Source organism: Monodelphis domestica, chromosome 4, assembly GCF_027887165.1.
Source record: "Monodelphis domestica isolate mMonDom1 chromosome 4, mMonDom1.pri, whole genome shotgun sequence".
In the NCBI taxonomy this organism is placed as follows: Eukaryota; Metazoa; Chordata; class Mammalia; order Didelphimorphia; family Didelphidae; genus Monodelphis; species Monodelphis domestica.
This window is the reverse complement of record NC_077230.1, coordinates 441,589,098-441,607,738: the sequence shown is the minus strand read 5'-3', so window position 1 is coordinate 441,607,738 and position 18,641 is coordinate 441,589,098. Positions and strand designations below refer to the sequence as shown.

The 18,641-nt window shown below is 45.8% G+C and overlaps 1 protein-coding gene across 1 annotated transcript in view; it reads right to left on the bottom strand.

Annotated features, from left to right (window-relative positions):
- The window catches only part of LOC103103214 (leukocyte immunoglobulin-like receptor subfamily B member 4), a 20,721-nt gene extending 2,080 nt beyond the window's left edge, over positions 1-18,641 (bottom strand). The window contains exons 1-13 of the mRNA XM_056826283.1: positions 18,519-18,641; positions 18,158-18,193; positions 17,426-17,719; positions 16,808-17,092; positions 16,392-16,445; positions 13,814-13,852; positions 13,374-13,493; positions 13,240-13,282; positions 12,951-13,002; positions 12,635-12,762; positions 3,620-3,658; positions 3,164-3,444; positions 1,707-2,000 (exon numbers count right to left, since the gene is read on the bottom strand). Of these exons, the coding sequence (XP_056682261.1) occupies positions 1,707-2,000; positions 3,164-3,444; positions 3,620-3,658; positions 12,635-12,762; positions 12,951-13,002; positions 13,240-13,282; positions 13,374-13,493; positions 13,814-13,852; positions 16,392-16,445; positions 16,808-17,092; positions 17,426-17,719; positions 18,158-18,193; positions 18,519-18,552 (1,699 nt within the window). The 5' untranslated portion in view covers positions 18,553-18,641. The remainder of the gene's footprint in view (positions 1-1,706; positions 2,001-3,163; positions 3,445-3,619; positions 3,659-12,634; positions 12,763-12,950; positions 13,003-13,239; positions 13,283-13,373; positions 13,494-13,813; positions 13,853-16,391; positions 16,446-16,807; positions 17,093-17,425; positions 17,720-18,157; positions 18,194-18,518) is intronic.

Sequence of the window (18,641 nt, the reverse complement as noted above, 5' to 3'; positions counted from 1 at the left end):
CCTGAGCTCCAAGACCTCTCCTGGCCTGTCCAGTTCTGAGATTTGATGGTTCTGTGATTCTTGTGACCCCTCTCCTAGCCCCTGACTGGGCTTTAGGAGCAGGGCAGAGACCCAGGAAAAAGAATGGAGGAGCTGGTGTGGGACAGAGGGCCCCTTGTCCTGGCTGATCCCAGGGCCCTCAGGTCCCCCCTCTGCCTTGGGGTCAGAGCCCTGAGACTCTGTAGGGTCAGTGGGAGACTGCATTGGGCAGAGGAGGAATGAGGGTGAGGAGGTCACTCTGATGCTTCCAGCTTAGAGGAATTGGGGCATGGGCACCTAAGAGGCCCCCTTCCTTCAATGCTAGGGAAGCCAGGACTGGGAGAAACAGTCATCAGCCCCCAGAGTCTTAGCTATGTCTATGACTGAGGAGAGGGAGGTAAGGAAGAGGTGAGTAGGGAGAAGGATTGGCGCTGCTTTTCCAGTCTCTGTTCCCCATCTGTGCCTATTCCTGACTAGTTCTATCCTTCCTTCTTCACCAGGCTGGTCTTTCTTCTATCCCTGAACCTTCCCTCCAGCCCTCCTCCTGCCTTGATTTCCTCTGTATAAGGGGAAATTCGGGTCTGGCCTAGACAAGAGCAGGAGAGTAGTTGGGGACAACCCATGGGGAGGGTGTCAGAGCTGGGGGATTCCCAGGGCTTTGGGAGTGATGAGGATTCTTTGAGGTTCCTGAAACAAGGAGGGGAGGAAAAGGAGTTTAGGGGTATTTAATCTGCCTCCTGTAGCATACCAGGCATGTTGGCATCTGGGAAGTATGGTTGATGTATTAGATACTTGGTCAGATCAGTTAATGATCAATGTTCTGGCAGTTCTAAGGGCACGAGAACTCCTGAGCCTGAGCCACAAACTCTTGGCTCTCACCTGGTCACACCTCATTCCTCTGAAAAGCACATGTCAGGGGAATCTCCTCCTCCTCTGATTTGTCATCGTCTATTCAACCAATGTTAAGACCTCTGCTAGGTTATGTATTCACTGATCACGTCTCAATCCACAACAAATGTGGGTGAGGGTCGCTATTCCTCCTCTGGATTCCTGCATCCTCGGAGTTCTTCCTCCTATCTCTCCTTATCTTTCCTAGCGACACTGTTGCCCACCTGCTTTCTATCTCAGAATTTTTACTCCCATGTGTTTTCTTATTTCTCGTTTTCCTTTCATTTATCTTCAAGAGGAGACATAAGGAGCTAGTGCCGCACCCCAAATTAATTAACTTGTCTTTGAGTCTTCATTTAGCACCCATTTCCCAAAGACTCCCTTCTCCTTCTCAAGTTATAACCCACAGGAAAATTGATATAGCAACCGCAGACCGGATTGTTATGCTTCCCCTCTCCCATCACTACCCCTCAGGCCTGCTCTGCCTTTCACTTGTCCCCACTTGCCCCCCTCAAACCCCTTTCTTGGGACCCAGTAGACATCCTGCCTATATGTGGGACCAACACAACTGGACAGGCTTCTGGTGGTGGAGGTTGTCTAGAGGGCTCATGAGGAGAGGCCTCACTGGCTACATTCACTGAGAATGACCCATTTCCTATTCAATCGATCCCCTCTCTCTGACTTCTCCCATTGGTCCTGGTCTCTGGGGTCCCCTGGATCTGGGTCCTGAGCACCCAGTGAGGTGCCTCAAGGCCAGAGAGGAAGCTTAGGAGAGATGGGAGGGGCTGTTGCTGCCTCACCTGAGACCCTGAGCACCAGGGGGGCGCTGGGGGATGACCATGCATTAGGGGAAGAACTTCGAAAGCTGTAGCATTGGTAAGTGCCATCCTGGGTAGAATTCACAGCAGGGAAGAAGAAGTCAGCCTGACGCCCCCTTCCATGACTCTCCTTCATCCCACGGGTGATCTCTTCTCCATCCTTGTACAGGACGAACCAGTCATTCCATCCCAGTGACTGACACTGCAGAGTCACATTCTGCCCTGAGGCCACCTCAGAGCTGGGCAGGGCTGCCAGGGAAGGTTCTTCATAAAGGCCTGGAGGAAGAGGAAACCCTGGAATTAGAGCCAGAAGAAGCCTCTAGCAGGGAAGTGGATCAGATCTGGCTGGAAGGAGGCCTGGCCTGGGCCTTCCTAGGTCCAACCTGGGATTTGAGGTTTAGCTCTGGAAGAAAGGAAAGGTCACATGTATGGGGGAAGACAAGGACCTTGGACAGCTCTGCGGTAGAAATAGAAAGAAGAGGGATGAGTGGAGGGAGAAGGAGAAATAAAGAAGGGACAGAGTCAGAGGAAAGGAGGGAAAGAGATAGAAACAGAGACAGGTGGGAAAGAGGAGGGGAGACAGAGATGAGAGAGAGACAAACAGGGGAGAGTGGTGGGGAGGGAGGCCTAGACAGGGAGGCTTCCTCCCTGGTGCTGGGCTGGGAACCCCAATTCCTGGTCCTTTGGCAGAGTGGCACAATTAGAATCCATCTCTTCAGTTTGGGCTACTTATTAGCTTCCCAAAGTAGAGCCCAGCTCTCCTCTGGGACAGGTGTTGGACAGAGTCTAGGGTTGATTTCTGTTTCCCCTACCCCCTGATTTCCTAAGTCCTACACTAAAAACTCCTGAAAGTGCACAAAGGAGACCCTCTGTCCCCTCTCCATGGCTAGACCTGGGCTGGAAGAGAGGCCAGGACAGCAGCAGCAGATCCACCCTCCTTTCACTCTCTCTTCTGACTTTGGGAGGGGTAGGGCTGGAAGTGGGAGATGACTGACTAGTCCAGTCCCCTTCTGTGGGGAGCCTCCACTTCTGTTTGGTTTCCTGAGATCCAAAATGAGCCTCCTGTCTCTGATATGGCCCCTGGGCATAGTGTCAGAAAGACCTGAGTTCAAATCTAGCCTTAGACACTTCTTAGTTACATGATCCTGGACAAGTCACTTTCTTTTTGCCTCAGTTTCCTCGATGTTTAAAATGCTAATCATAGTAACACTGACCTGGAAGAACTGTAAAGTGCTTGGTGCTTATATAGAAATGCCTATTCCCTTCTCCTTCCCCTGACCCCAGAGGGAGAGCAAAGACAAAGACAAGGGAGAGGCTAGGAAGGACAGAGCCAGAAGGACACTTGGGGGCCAGGCTGGGCTGGGGAGGGAACTAGGGCTACTGGGAACTGGAGCTATCCCTGCCTGGGGGGTCTGGGCCTGGGAGGGGATGTTCCTCACCTGTCACCACCAGCTGCAGAGGCTCACTGTGCTCTGACCAGCCCAGTGAGTGTCTGTAGTGGCAGTAGTAGGTCCCTGCATCGTTCCAAGTCACAAAAGGAAGGGAAAAGTTGACCTCAATTCCAACTGTGGTCATATCTGTGATGTCAGACCTTGCATATCCTAGCTTTTGCTCCAGGCGGTACAGATCAGCCTCCTGTGACCCCCTGCACCTGAGGGTCACAGCTCCCCCATGGGGCACCAAAGAGCCATCTTCTGCCCTGAGGGAGGGTCTGGGGAATCTGTCTGGAAGGGAATGAGAGCTGTTAGGTTCAGGGATTCCTCCTTGTGTGGGCACCCCACATATACTGAGTCCCCTCTCACTTTACCCTCTCAGTCCAGCCCAGATCTCTCCCAGCTCCCTCCCTTGGGGTCAGTAGTATGCTCTGGGCAGAGGGAGTGAGGGGAGGGACTCACCTGCTGCCTGTGTCCTCATCCTCTGGCCCAGACACAGCCCTGGCAGAGAAGACCCTGATTACTCATGGCTCCTCACACCCACCACCCAATATTATCAGAGGAAGGACACAAAGTGGTCAGAGTCTGGACTTAGGGTTGGTATGAATGAAGTAAGCTGGACCCCAGAAGATCCCTCTAAGCATCCCAGATCCCCCCCTCCCACCCCACACTCCTCCCCTTTACTATGAGATCTCAGATTTGTCTCTTCCCTCCCCTGGAGGAAAGTTTGCTCCTCACCAAATTAGTGGTGGACACAGGTGGGACTTGGAGGTAGGTAAAGACCCCTCTAGAATAGGAGCTGCTTAAGACTCACCAAAGAACAGCAGGAAGAAGAGGGTGGGGGTCATGGTGGTCCCAGTGACTGATGGGAGAGGGAACTGGCAATTGACAAGAAGCTGGTCTTAGGCACAGGCTGTGTCCTGGGCTAACTCTGCAAGTCCAAGCCCCTAAGAAGCTTCACTTCTTCTTCCTTTCTGTGGTTTCTAGTTGATTGATGGCCCCATGCAGTGGGGAGGATCATTTGTGTGCCTGTGGAGGGGTGGAGTCATCTGGTTTGAGAATGGCTGAATGATTCTTGCTATTGTGGTGATAATTCAGGCCCCATTGCCTGGGATAGATCCCCAGATAAGCTTTATGTGCCAGCCTCACAGCTTCCCTCTCTGAGCTCCCCATCATTGGTAGATGTTGGTCTCACTCAGATCCTTTGAATCTGACCATGGTGTCCAAGCCACTTCCTTCCCTCAGTTAGGGCTGTGCCCCCAGGCCAGACAGACAGGGCTTCCTGGGTCCTAGTAGACAAAGAGTTAAAACCACAGAATGAGGGGCTGATGGGTGGGCACCTTAGGGTGCTGCTAACTTGGAGCTCAGGGTGCCATCTTCTATTGTTTTCAAGGTAACTTTGCTAGCTTCCACCCATCCTGAGGAATGTCTAGTCCCTCTGGTAGGGCCCTGGAGCTCACTCCCCCAACTTGTCCTCAGACTGGCAGGTCAGGCTCCCCTGGACAGGGTTGCCATTTCCCTAATGTCTATTGCTTATGAGCCCCCACCCAGCATGTTCCCACCATATCATTTAGCCACTTACTATCTCCTTAATATCAATTTATCAAGGGACATCAGTTAGCTCACTCAGATTCCACAAGGATTGGTTTAGTTTTTACAAAAGGAAATTACTGAGAATGTAGAGCAAAACATCAAATACTAAAACACCCCCCTCCCAAGCCAAAAAAAGAAATAAGTTTATTCATAAAGGGCCAGTCTCATAATAAAGCTGGACTCCAGTTAGCAACAGAAGACCCCAAGCCTTGTGAGTGGCCTCCTTATATATCCAAAGACTTGCACCATGGTACAATAATTTTTACCAAATTTTATTATAGTTTTCAAGAATCAGATTATTCATAGTTTCCCAAGGGTCAACTATAGAATTCCCCAAAGGGTCAGATATCTCTGCAAGAAAAATCTATACCCTTTTGTGTGATTTGAGAAATAAATTCTTTCAGAATTATGCCTTCATACAATATTTACATGATTCAGATACAGATCTTGATTATTTTTAGAAAAGTTAAGGTCTATGATCACAGAATAACTAAACTAGGGAAAACTGCTCATCAAACATAACAAATCCATTGAATGTTGGAAACCTGCTGATACTGATATAATCATAAAGGGGGGTAGCCCATAGAAAATTTAGCAGTCATAGTTTTCTCTTGGAACTTATACAGAGGCCCATCTTGAGGCCTCTGTGTATTTGAAAATGTTACCCTAAAAAAGAACTACATTTCCCCGGAGCCAACTGACTTCCTGTCATTACATACTTCCTGTACACAGAGGATATTAGTGAGTGGGCAGTGCTCTTGGGCCTCTTTGGCATGATGACAGCGAGCTTGGTGGTGGTAAGGAAGGTGTTTGAACTAACTGATCAGCCATGGGCACGTGGTCTTTATTTTGTATTTCTTGTATTCCTTTATTTCTAATGATCATTAATAAATCCTTTAAATATAATATTTTTATTACTGAGATCTAATTTTAATTTTTACACCTCTTGCCTCATTTCTTGTCAACAGTTTAACTCTTCCCCAAAGAAAACTGTGACAAAAGGAGGAGGAACTGGGTAGCCCTACCATCTGAACACTTGCATATTGTCTTTATTGAGTTCCCAGAGTCTATGGGCTACAAGTGTATTTTGGTATGCTAAGATCCATAAGACCATTGGGTAAAGACCTTTTCAGTGACACACACTACAGTAAACAAGTATCAAGATGTCTGATGAAGGACATAATACCAAGGTTTGGTCTGCTGTGTACTATGACCAAAGGCTCCATTTTACCATAGAAATACCTAAGCAACTTTCTTAGTATTTGGGAATAACTCTGAGCTTACAAATCTCTTATCCCTCACCAATCATGAGGGGGAATTAAGCAGATAAATAGGAAAACTGAAACAATTTTGGAAAAGCTATGCCAGGAAACATAGTTAAAATGTGTTATCTTCTCTTTCACAGGTCTGGGATCAGAAAGGCTTGATTTGAACTCTATCTTTGAATGAAAGGATTCATCCATTTGAGCCAGATATCTAGTCTCCAGTCCTTCTAGAATGAAACTTTTCAGATCTTGTTGGCCATTCATACTATTGATAGGAAAATCCTTCCTTTGAGCTTTTACTCTGATTGATGCAAAACTCCTGACAAAAGAAATTAAATTAAAAGGAGCTTATTAAAAGTATGTCAGATTTTTATAGACAGAGGTCTCATATCTAAAATACATAGAGAATTTTATCAAGTATATAAGTAGATGAACCATTCTCCAGTTGATAAATGGTAAAAATATGAGAACAGAGTGTTTTTGGATGAAGAAATAAAACATATATATATATATATACATATATATATATATATTACTCTAAATCATCACTGATTAGGGGAATGAAAATCAAAACAACTCTGAGACATCATCTCACAGCCATATATTGGCTAACATGATAAAAGGGCCTGTTATGATAAAAAAAATCTCTGAAGATTATTTTAATTTGTATTATTTATTAGGAAAGGGGGAAAGGGAGAATAGGGAGGGAGAGAGAGAGAGACAGAGAGAGGAGAGAGAGAGAGGAGAAAGACAGAGACAAAGAGAGACAGAGAGAGAGAAGGAGGAAAGGAAGGAGGGAGGGAGGGAGAGAGGGGGAGAGGGAGGGAGGGAGGGAGAGAGACAGAGAGAGAGAGAGAGAGAGAGAGAGAGAGAGAGAGAGAGAGAGAGAGAGAGAGAGAGAGAGAGAGAGAGAACACATCAGGACACCCTAACTAAAAAAAAACCACTTCTTCAGCTCCAGTTCCCAACCATGGCTCAAGAATAGTTTGAGAGTCCAGAACAAAAAGAGCCTAAACCACTACTGCTCATCCCCTTTTTTATAAAGCTAATGATGTCACTCCTTTTGAATCTGATTGGCCAGGCTTAACTTCAGTCCAGGTCCAGAAGACCTGACTTCCAGACATGCCACTCATTACATGGGGACTTCCACCAGTCCCTTCTTGAAGTCAGGACTCCAGGGAGTCATAAGGCCCTTCAGTCAAATGATTCATTTGACTTCCTGCTCGGATAAGGGATTTTCAAACAGAATAAGGGGGTACATTCTATATTAAATTTACATAGGTGAAATGAAAAATGTTGGAGAGGATGTAGAAAAATAGGAACACATACACTGTTGGTGAAACTGTGCCCTGATTCAACTATTGTGAAGAGCGATCTGGAATTATACTAATAAAAGTTGCAAAACTCTGTATACCTTTTGACCCAGCAATAACACTGTTAGGTTTATTTCCTAAGATGATCAAGGAAAAAGAAAAAGAACCTATATGTTCTAATTTTTATTGTATTTTTAATATTTATCGTAGCTCTTTTTGTAGTAACAAAGAACTGGAAACTAAAGGAATGTCCATCAATTGGGGAATGACTGAACAAGTGTGGTCTATGATTGTGCTGTGATGGAGACAAATCAAGCTTGGGACCTAAGAAACTAGGCAAAGGTCCAAGCCTTGTGAATAATATTCCAGGTCTAAGGACGAAGGTTGGAACTGATCATGTCCCCTACTTTAGTAGACAAAATAGCTTAGGGAGTAGACATAGATGGCGGAAAAACAGTCTTGAGAAGAATATGTTTTCTACTCATTTAACCATGAACTTGCTGAACCCTACATGTACTCACACTCCCCCCACTCCCTCATTCCTGTGTTTTTTTCCTTTATAAACCCTGCCCCTATTCAATAAATTTTTGCTTCTAGATTCCACATTGACCATTTCTAATGGTTTTGTGCTATTTAGAATTGCCTTGGAAGATCAGGATAAATCTGAGAAGGCAATGGTGGTTTTGGAAGCCTTGCAGAAGAACATTTGAGACACCTGAAAAGTCAACAAATTCCTGCACATACAGCAGCAAGGCACATGCTATCAAAATGACATCCTGGTTTCCATGTCAAGTGGCTGAGGAGTGGCTACTATTTCTGGTCCTTAGACTCCCTCCCCTCTTCTCTGACCACTATAAAAGCTGTAATCTTCTCCTAGATGGGATGTGGGTCTATCCAAGCCCCCTCCCATGATTGTTTGAATTCTCTCTTTTAAAGAAAGAAATTCCCTGAGGACCCGAGCTCTTTTGGTTTTCAGGGACACCATCCTCTTTGGCTTTTAAAGGTTAACAAGATTCATGGTCATAAAACAATGCAGTCTGAGAATGAATCTCCCTCCAGACTTTTTAGGAAGTATTTCAGCTTACAAATCCAAAAAGTAAACCAGACTGTTTGCAGAAAACTGTTCCTATTTACGCTCATTCCAGGCTAGAAAAGGTTTTTTAAATGATGGCATCTGATTAGCAATCAGCTCTGTTTGTGGGTTAAGCCCATAATATTGTGTATGTTATTATTGTGTCTCTAAATGTTACTGTGCTATGAATTTGGAGACACCACTGAATAAGAAATACTATCAAGAGGATGGTGCAATGGGATCACTGTATATTTCACTTCTCTTTCACTATGAATGCTGTGACATTATTACAGTATTCGAGGCCATTGTCTTAATGTTAAAATCTGTCAGATATTAAATTGGGAATATTTTAAAAGAAATAGATATGAATTACTTTGTGGGGAAAGGAAAAAGAAATTTGTAAAATCTCCTACTTAGTAAACTGCTCAGGTCCCTTGGGACTATGTGATTGGGCAGGTTCAGAAAATCTGAATCAATCCTGGGAAAGAACTTGCTAAATCTTGCTTATTTAAATTTTGTTTTTTGTTCTTGCTGCTGGTAGTAGTAATTAAGTCTATAGTTAAAATTTTTTTAAAAGAACTTGCTAAATGTTGAAAAATTCCAAAATAATGAATCAGTTTACTCAGAAAATGGGATCCCTTCTTCTATCACAAACGCTCTTTACCAAAGTGGAGGGAGAAATTCTCAAAGTTGCTTATAATATTGAGGCGGTTTAATGATAGTTGTAATGATGAAATTATCACTGAAAATGTCACTATTTTCTAATATTTTGTGATAGGTATTTGGGTAAAATGCTTTTAAAGGCAATGAAACAAAGGCAGTAAGGTGACTCAGTGGATTAATAGCCAGATCTAGATACAGGAGGTCATGGGTTCAAATATGGCCTCAGATACTTCCTAGCTGCATGACTTTGGGCAAGTCACTTAACCCCAATTGCCTAGGCTTTACTGCTCTTCTGCCTTGAAACGAATACTTAGCATTGATTCTAAGCTAGAAGATAAGAGGTTTGTTTGTTTGTTTATTTTATATAAAGCCTATGAAAGGGCTTGGTCTTGGTGGTTCTAATGATAAAGACTTGTCCATAACTAGGTTATATCCAGATGAGCTTGAAAATTCCCCAAGGAAGTTGATGATGTCAACAGAAAAGTGAAGATTCTCTCTCTGGTATATCCAGACTCTCCAGCACCCACATAAGGTCAGCACTGATTGGAGCTAATTCTAGTCTTTTCAAAATTCTAGTAGGATCCTTCAAGCTAGGACCCAATACCTGGACACCTTGACCATTGATGTAAACTGTGCAGAACTTACAAGAAGAAAGAGGCAACTGATTGCAGTGACCGTCACAGGTGCCCAAACTCTTCATCCTCTGCACTGAAGCCTGAGGTGTCTGGCTGCGGTTGACTCGCCAGCACCACAGGATCAGAAGAGTGGATTGAGGCTGGGACTCAGCAAGAGGACAGGCATGCACTCTTCTCATGAGCGGATGTACTGGAGGTGCATCAGGACCGCAAAAATTAACCTCTTGCTGACACCTCTCATTTTCTTGCATTGTTTAGTTCTCTAAGCCCAAACTTAAGAGCTGAGCAAATCTCACCCCATCAAGATGTGCTGGGAGCTTGGCACAACAACAGTCTTTTGCGTGCATCACTCAGGGAAAACTTTGCTGCTGAAAATCTGTTACAGTCAAAACCAAATACTAGAACCATGGGTTAACTCACACTATTCATGTCAGCTCTGAGGAATGGAAAACACCTGCTGGAACCACATCCTAGCCAACATGGCTCTGTCGTGAATAGACTTTCAATCACCAAACAAACTGATTGTCCCTCTCTTTGGTGTGGGACAAATTATGTCTTGTCACTAAGCCAACGTTACCATCATTACAACTATACCCTCTTTGTCTAGTCACACACACAAATATATATACAGAGAGACAGAGAGACAGAGAGACAGAGAGAGAGGGAGAGAGAGAGAGAGAGAGAGAGAGAGAGAGAGACAGAGACAGAGAGAGACAGAGACAGAGAGAGAGGGAGAGAGAGAGAGGGAGAGAGACAGAGACAGAGACAGAGAGAGACAGAGAGAGAGGGAGAGAGAGAGAGAGAGAGAGAGAGAGAGAGAGAGAGAGAGAGAGAGAGAGAGAGAGAGAGAGAGAGGAGAGAGAGAGAGAGAGAGAGAGAGAGAGAGAGAGAGAGAGAGAGAGAGAGAGAGAGAGAGAGAGAGAGATCTTTCCGTTCATCAAAATAAAACTTTGCTGACCTTAAAATACCTGATGGGTTCTTCAGGTTATTCTCATGTCCCATCTGAGTGGGTGGTCTTCTTATGCATAAAAGTTAATCTTGGAGACTTCATACTAAATGTATAAGTATTTATTAGTAAAGAGAAATAAAGAGAGAAAGAAGAGGAACATTTTACCAGCCTAACTAATTCAAAGTCCCTGGCTATGGTTGCAAGTCATGGTTCCCAGATTCCTGGCCCAGCATGGTCCCCAGTGGCAAAGCTAACCATGTAGTCAGGCCAGAAAAACTAAGAGCAGCTAAGGAGCAAGCTTAAGTTCAGGAAGGGACCAGAGTCGAGACACGGAGTTCCTGGATTTCCAGTCTGACATGGTTCTCACTGAGCCAACCCCTTGCTCTTGTGCTTGCCAGATATGACTTACATAGATAAGTGTCTGGACAGATTTCAAAAGAGCTCCTTTCACAAGCCCAAAAAATGGCACAGAGAACACCTTCCTGCTTCTCCTGCCTCTTTTATCTTACCCACAATATTACACCTACTCTGCTTTAGATTGGACAGTTTGAGTCATGTGTTCTGATGCCCAGACTGTGAAGGTAAAAATTGGGGGTGTTGACTGATTATATTATATTAGTGGTCGCCAGGGATTAAAATTCAATCCCAATGAAATACTCAAGTCAGTTTGGGATTTTTATGGTGGTTTAATTACAATAGAAGGAAGAAATTAAGGAGAAGGAGAGAGGAAAGGGAATTGAACTGCTCTGGCAAGTCAGATAGGAGTTGGAGGTCAAGGAAAGGAGGAAAGGAGGAATCAGTCACACCGCCAACCCACAAATGCCAAACCCTGCCAAAAGCTTCCCATACCACTGAGTGAGAGCCCCACATCGCTGAGAGAGAGCCCAATGTCTCTGAGACAGCAAGAGCCCGGAGAGAGGAAGTGATGTGAAATATATAGACCCTTCTTTACATCATTTCCTGCATCTCACATGTACCAATGATAGCTTAAGCTTGACTTAGGACAACCCAGGGGGTCTGTCAGTTGTTTTCTGATTTGTCACTTGCTAGCACATGTCAGTCATAGGCCATCTTCCTCAACACTTAATCCTTAAATATGGGTGTATACATTCCTGGTTGCTAGAATTCTAAAGACTAAGCAGGGTGGAGTAAATCTAAAATTCACAAAGCTTGTACCCAGTCAGGAATCTCATCTGCCACACTGACAAATTAAGACATATGACCCCATTGGGTGGGTTGGAGGTCCCCTAGATATTTAATTCATAGGATTTAGCTAACTGATTCCAAACTCAAAGAAAAATCTAGGAGGATTCTACTGTCTGTGATGGAGGATTTCAATAGCCATTTCAAAGCTGGTTAATGGCATGGTGATGGTAAGCATGGGGCTTTGAAGAGGCTGATTAGCCATGGGCACATGGTTTTTATTTTGTATCCCTTTTATTCTGTTATTTCTAATGATCATTACTACATCTCTTAAAATATATTTTTTATTATTGACATTAATTTCAATTTTTACATAGGGTCAATGTGAGAATCAAAAAGAGAAAATATTTGTAAAGGACTTAGCACAATGCCTGGCATATGGCAAGGCTATATAAATGTTAGCTATTATTATTACTACTATTTGAAGTTGACTGGTGGCTTGAGAATAGACCCATAATTAGAGTACTAATTATCTGATACCTTATTGGTGAATTAATTCATCCATAAAGGGGGAGTCTGCTTTTATTTTTTGTAGGTTGTAGAACACAAAAAATGAGTTCATGTAGCTATTAATGCTACCTGTGAGACTAACCAAGGACATACCCAGCCTGGCTGCTGCCACAACAGAAATCAAATTACCTCATACCTGCTGGAATGGGAAGGGGTTATTAGAATAATAGGGTCTCTCTCTGATCAATTAGGGCAGCATCTGAGCCCAGAAAACAGAGGCTGAATCAGAGAGGAGTCTGCTTCCTCCTGGGGTCTCCTAGTCTCAGGCTGAGCTCATGTGAAGGTAGCATAGACAGTGGGCTCCACTGGTACAGAGGGGGAAGGGGGTTTGGCCCCACTCTTGAGGCATTTGAGGTTCAGCTGGACATAGGTCACTTCCTGAGGGTCTTCTCTTTTGAAAGCCTGGCAGGAAAAGATGAAACAGAAGGTGAGGGGATGGAGTGGGCAATAGTGTATGAAGTCTGGGGAGTGCAGCCCTCCCAGCTCTTCCATTTACTATCTCAGTGTCAGCTTAGAGAAGCCCCTTCCCTTATATTCTCCACATGAGGAGGATGTTGAGAGAAAGGAGGAGAGATCTGTATGTGACTCACTACTGCATCTTCTTGTCTGGCCTCCTCTGTCTGTCTTCCTTCACAGGAGCATCTGGAGGCAAGAGATGGGATGAGGAGGGGTCAGAACCCTGGAGCTAACTCTGACTCTGGCCCTCTTGTCCCACACCCTTTACACACTGATTTCCCTCCAAGGTGGTCCCAGCTGACTCAGAACAGGGGGAAAAGAAGATGCAGAAAGATGGGGGAGGGGAGAGGGTCTGAGAAGGTAGATGGAATCCTTGGGTAGAAGAACCCCCGGGGGAAATTGAGGTATTCATAGATCCTCTACCTTCTCAGCGTCTCCTTGATTTCTGCTTCTTTGTCCCTACTCTCTGCAAGGAAAGTCAAGGTCAGACTCCAGGGGGTTCAGCCAGTATCCCATCAGGCCCTTGGCCAAAGCCACCCACAGCTGCAAGAACTCACTGATTCTGGAGTGCTGTTGACTGCAACGTCGTCGTAGGAGGAGGAAGGGAAGGATAAATAAGAGCAGGATGATGAGGGCTAAGATGCCCATCAGTATGCTTGCTGTGAGCCTGGGAAGACCTTGGTATGAAGACCAAGGCAGGGAGGAAAATGTTAACAGCATCATGGTACTTGGGGGTATCTCCCCCCCCCATTCTAAATTGGGGGAAGGACTCAGCCCCCAATTTTGGGGGGGAGATATGAGCCCCATCTTGGCTCTCACTCTCTCTGGACAGCTACCAGGATAAGGGGCGAAGGCAGAGTTGGTGCTCAAGAGGAGCTAATAGGAAATTAATGGGGACCGGGACTTGCAGGGCAGGGAAGAAGAAATCACCTCTCAATTGACATTTAGCTCAGCACCTCCATCTACTGGCTGAGCTGGGAATCCTCGAGATACTTACCAAATATCTGGTCAGAATGCTTCGGAGAGGTGGTTACTGCTAGAAATGAGGAAGGAAGCAGGGTTAGGGCTGGGCCAGTACAGAGACTGCCTAGGTCGGTAGGCAAAAGATCTGGTTTCGAGTTCTGGATCTACCATTGCCTGGATGATAAGTCCCTTCCCTTCTCTGGACCTCACCTTCCTATATGTAAAAAAGAGCCTATCTGGGGCTGGATTCCGATTCTTGCAACTACTTATTTGTGTATTCCAATTCCAGTATTTTTCCTTCTATAGCTCTCATTTTCCCCTGGAATACTCTGATTTAATTCAGAACAGTTTAAACTCTATTTCTCAAAAGGCTTGCTTCATTTCTTCCAGCAACTAGCTGGATTTGCCCAAACTATATGGCTCTCCGATGTTTTGCTTCTCGATGCTCTTATAGATAGCTTCTCATGGTAGGATGATTATTTCACTATCAGCCCATTCTTCTATCCTATTTCTTGACTTTGGATGTGATGCTAGAGCTGGGCTCTGGAGGGAAAGTCTTGGCTGGTCCTGCTACTGCTTTCTTGGGGTAGTGATTGCTGAATAATCGATTCTAAGTCCTCAGTAATGGCTCAGGCTACAGGCCTGCCAGCTTTCACTACTCCCCACGTGATCTGTTCTAGGGCTAAATCTGTCTGCTGTCTCCAAGTTCTTGACCTGGATTTGGGTCTAAACAATGGGCTTGTCCAATTTGGAGTTTCAGGAGATTACTGCTGGACTGCTCTTGTCATCCAGCTGGTTTTTCTGGATAAGAGTGACAATGATATAGATTTCCCTGTGACCCTGGGCTTCCTGTCCCGGTTATTCCATTGCTGTGAGCCTGGGAAGACTTCAAGGTTTCAAGAAGCCTGGGCTGGGAGCTCCAGTCCAGGGCCAGGCAGCTCTTGCTACTACTGGCTTCTGAACTTGCTCATCATTTACTACACAGCCTAGGACTCTGTCTTCTCTCATCCTAGAATGCCACCCTTGCAGGTGGGTACCCTCCTCATCCAGAGATGGGAAGTAAGGAACAGTTGCCAGTTGGCACCCCATTTCTACTCCTTATATGAGTTTAGATCCTTTCTGGGATGGATTTGGGAACTCTTCTTGCCCTGGTACCTGCCCTCTTCCTATGTTAGAATGTTCTTTTCATTCTATTCCTGACTTGACCCATCTCCCACAATCCATAGACCTTTCCATCTGCCTTCCTATGCCAACCTGGACCAAAAAATGACTCATTATACTTCTTTCTACTAGTCTGCCATCTTGCCTCTGTCCTCTTCTGAATTCTAATCTTATATCACTACCTGCTATTGGACATTTTATATTGAACATCCCACAGGCACCTTGTACTCAATATATCCAAGATAGAATCATCAGCTTTATCCCTCAATCCTCCTCTCCTCTCAATTTCCTTCTGATTATTGAGGGGACTACCATCCTTCCCATCAACCGGTACAAACTCATTTCTTCCCCCTTCCTCACTCTCTACATCCAAATGCTGCCAAGCTTTATTTATTTACCTTCTCCGAATTTCTTATTTTTATCTCTTTATCCCCACTCACATAGCCACTACACTTGTTCAGGCTCTCCTCAACTATGATTAGACTAGTACATTCAAGTCATTCTCCCTTTCACAAGTCTCTTCTTATTCATTCTCCTTGGTTGCAAAGAGAATTTCCCAAAGTATAGATCAGAGTGTCACATTCTCCTCCCTTAATCATTAAATTCCTGTGGCTCCCTATTATCTCTAGGATCAAATTCATACTCAACTGTTTGTCATTGAAAGCTCTCTATAGTCTGGTCAAATTATCCTTATTGCTGATGCTCAAATAGGAACCTTTGCCTCACATCCATGTACCTTTTTGACAAAGGCTGCCTTTTCTCTCCTCCTCCACCTCTGCCTCTGATCATTTTCAGTTTACTAAAGGTGGCCCAAGAGCCATCTTCTTAATGAAGACTTTTCTTAACACTACCTCCTCCCAGATGATAATCCTCCCTCATTTTTTATTTATATATAACACCTTTGAGAGGGAGTGTGGAATGATAGAGGACTGACCTCAGAGCTAGGAGACCTGCATTCAAGTTGTATAAATGGAATTTGGGGGAATACTAAGGGGCTTCTGGGGGATGAAGTCCAAAGGCTCCATTTATACAAAGTCTTGTCTCTAACTCATCCTGGCTTGGTGACCTTGGGCTTAATGCCTTACAATGCTTCTGGCAACTCTATAGAAGAGAAGATGGAGAGAAGGTGGCAACCTGCACTGTTATGGGGATATTTCTTCATGTAGGAACTCTCTATTCCAATGAAATCATAGATTTAGTCTTCGATCCCCTTTTCAACCTTCCTCCTCCTTCCTCCTGGGTCTCACCCAAACATCTTCTCCCTAACCCTTAGAGGACTGGATTTCCCTTCTCTCTCTCTCCACCTTTTCCCTCTTTCTCTCTTCTGGGACCCTTCCTCCTTCCCCCTTGGGCTCCCTTCTGACACTGTTCCTGGGACAGTGAAGTGCACTGAGGTTGATTGAGACCCTCCTCCCACTCCCAGACACCCAACTTGGGCTGAGGTTACTTACGGCTTGTGGAGTCTGGTTCCCTAGGAACTGAGAGACTATGGTCTTCAGGAGTCTCTGGGAAGAGGGTGAGAAAGGCAAACTGCCTAATTTGTCATGTTTTCCACCCCCCTTGCACCTCTCTCCTGCCCTCCCCTCTCCCAGTCTTCCTGTGACCTCCACCTTTCTTAGTCCTACCAGGTCCAACAGGCACCTTCTTCTCACACTGTCTTCTTCTGGGTAAGCAAGATTGAAAGCAGGGCAGAGTGGGTTCCTCCACCCACCCTGAAGCTATTAGACCTTGTCCTCTCTCTTTACCCTCTCCCCAGGCTCCTGTCCAGGATTATTCTAGAAGTTCTGGGTTCCAATTCCCCAACTCCCCTAGGGCTGAGCCCAGGAATGCTAGGGGCTTAGGGAGAGCCAGCCTGGGTATTTCTTACCTGTGACCCTGAGGACCAGGGGATCACTAGGGACAGACCACTCATAGAAGGAGTTACTATAAAAAGAGTAGCATCGGTATGTTCCTCCATCAGTAGCTTTCACAGCCCAGATGGAGAATTTGGCCTGAATCGTCCATGGTCTAGGAGGGGTCATTTCATCTACTTGATCCTTAGACATCATGAAGCCATCCACATCATATGAAGAGTTACAGTGGAGGGTCACATTCTCCCCAGGGACCACCACAGAGCTGGGTTTGGCAGAGAGGACTGGTTTGTCATGCTGGCCTGGGGAACAAGGAGACTGATGTTACAGGAGAGTACCACTCCCTGTGCCTAGGCGAGAGCAAAAAGGGACAGTTATGTCATATGAGAGTCCATCCCCCTCCCCCAGCTCTGGAATGATGGCCCTGAATCATGAGGAGGTTCTTTTCTCCAAGATTGAAACCATTAATGGGTACTCATACTAGGTTCTGAGTTGAGAATCCCATCTCTACTGTGGCTCTAGTTAAGGATGGAGGGATGTTTGGAGACCTGGGGACCAACTGAGGATGGGATGATTTAGTGGGGACTGAGTCCTGTTAGAAAGGTGGAGCCTAGGGCTGGGGGTCTTTGGCTCACCTGTCATAATCAGCATCAGGGGGTCACTGAAGTCTGAACAGCCAGATGAGGTCCAGTATTGACAGAGGTAACGCCCAGAAGTCTCTGTTTTCATTTCCCCCAGAGAGAACGAAGCTTTACTCCCATTACAGTAGGACGTTTCACTCCAATGGGTTCCCTCTTTCTCCAGTCTGTAGCCTAAAGCCTCAGAAGATCCCTGACACCAGCAGGTCACAAGTTTCCCCTTAGGTATCAGAGCCCCTGGCTTTGCCCAGAGAGAGGGTTTGGAGAGTAGGCCTGGAGTCAAGTCAGAACCTGGAATTGCAAAGGATCCCCTTTCCTGGTGCTGCTCTTTTTTTTTTTAAACCCTTACCTTCCGTCTTGGAGTCAATACTGTGTATTGGCTCCAAGGCAGAAGAGTGGTAAGGGCTAGGCAATGGGGGTCAAGTGACTTGCCCAGGGTCACACAGCTAGGAAGTGGCTGAGGCCGGATTTGAACCTAGGACCTCCCGTCTCTAGGCCTGGTTCTCAATCCACTGAGCTACCCAGCTGCCCCCCCTGGTGCTGCTTGACCCTTCTCAGAGTCACCCCAGTAGGTTAGCCCAACCCTCCAGGGTGTCCTTCCTTGGGGGTAGGGGCTGCCCCAGGAGATGCTGCAGTACTGAGTCAGGGGACAGTTAGGAAAGAAAGGCAGACAGAAAGAGACACAGAGAGAATGGGGCTGGGGGTCTTTGAGGGAAGGGAAGAACTCACAATTCTGTGCCTTGATCCTCCAGTCCAAACACAGACCTGTCAGAGAGGCCCCCATCAGTTCTACCCAGAATCCTCAGCCTTTACCAAAGCTGTGGGTGGGAGATGGAAGGGGAGGGAAGGAGCAGGATATGGACTGAAGATAGAGGACTGTGGGAAGGAGCTTAGCTTGAAAGGGGATTCCTAGACATCAGAGCACTTGGATGAAGTTCTACTTCTGGGTGACCTCAAAGGAGTCACTTCCTCAATCTGGATTTGTTTCCTTCAATGTAAAATGGGGGAAGGGTTTGATGGTCTCTAAGGTTCTTTAAAGCCTTGATAACCCCATTTCAGGAACCCAGGATCCCTCCTCCCAAGGACTCACCAAGGCACAGCAGGACCCGGAGCATGGGAGACATGGTGGTCCCAGGGATTGGACTAAAGCCTGGAGGTCCAACTTGTAGCCAGAGCAAGCCCAGTCCTGAGTTTCCTACCACCAATGCTCCTC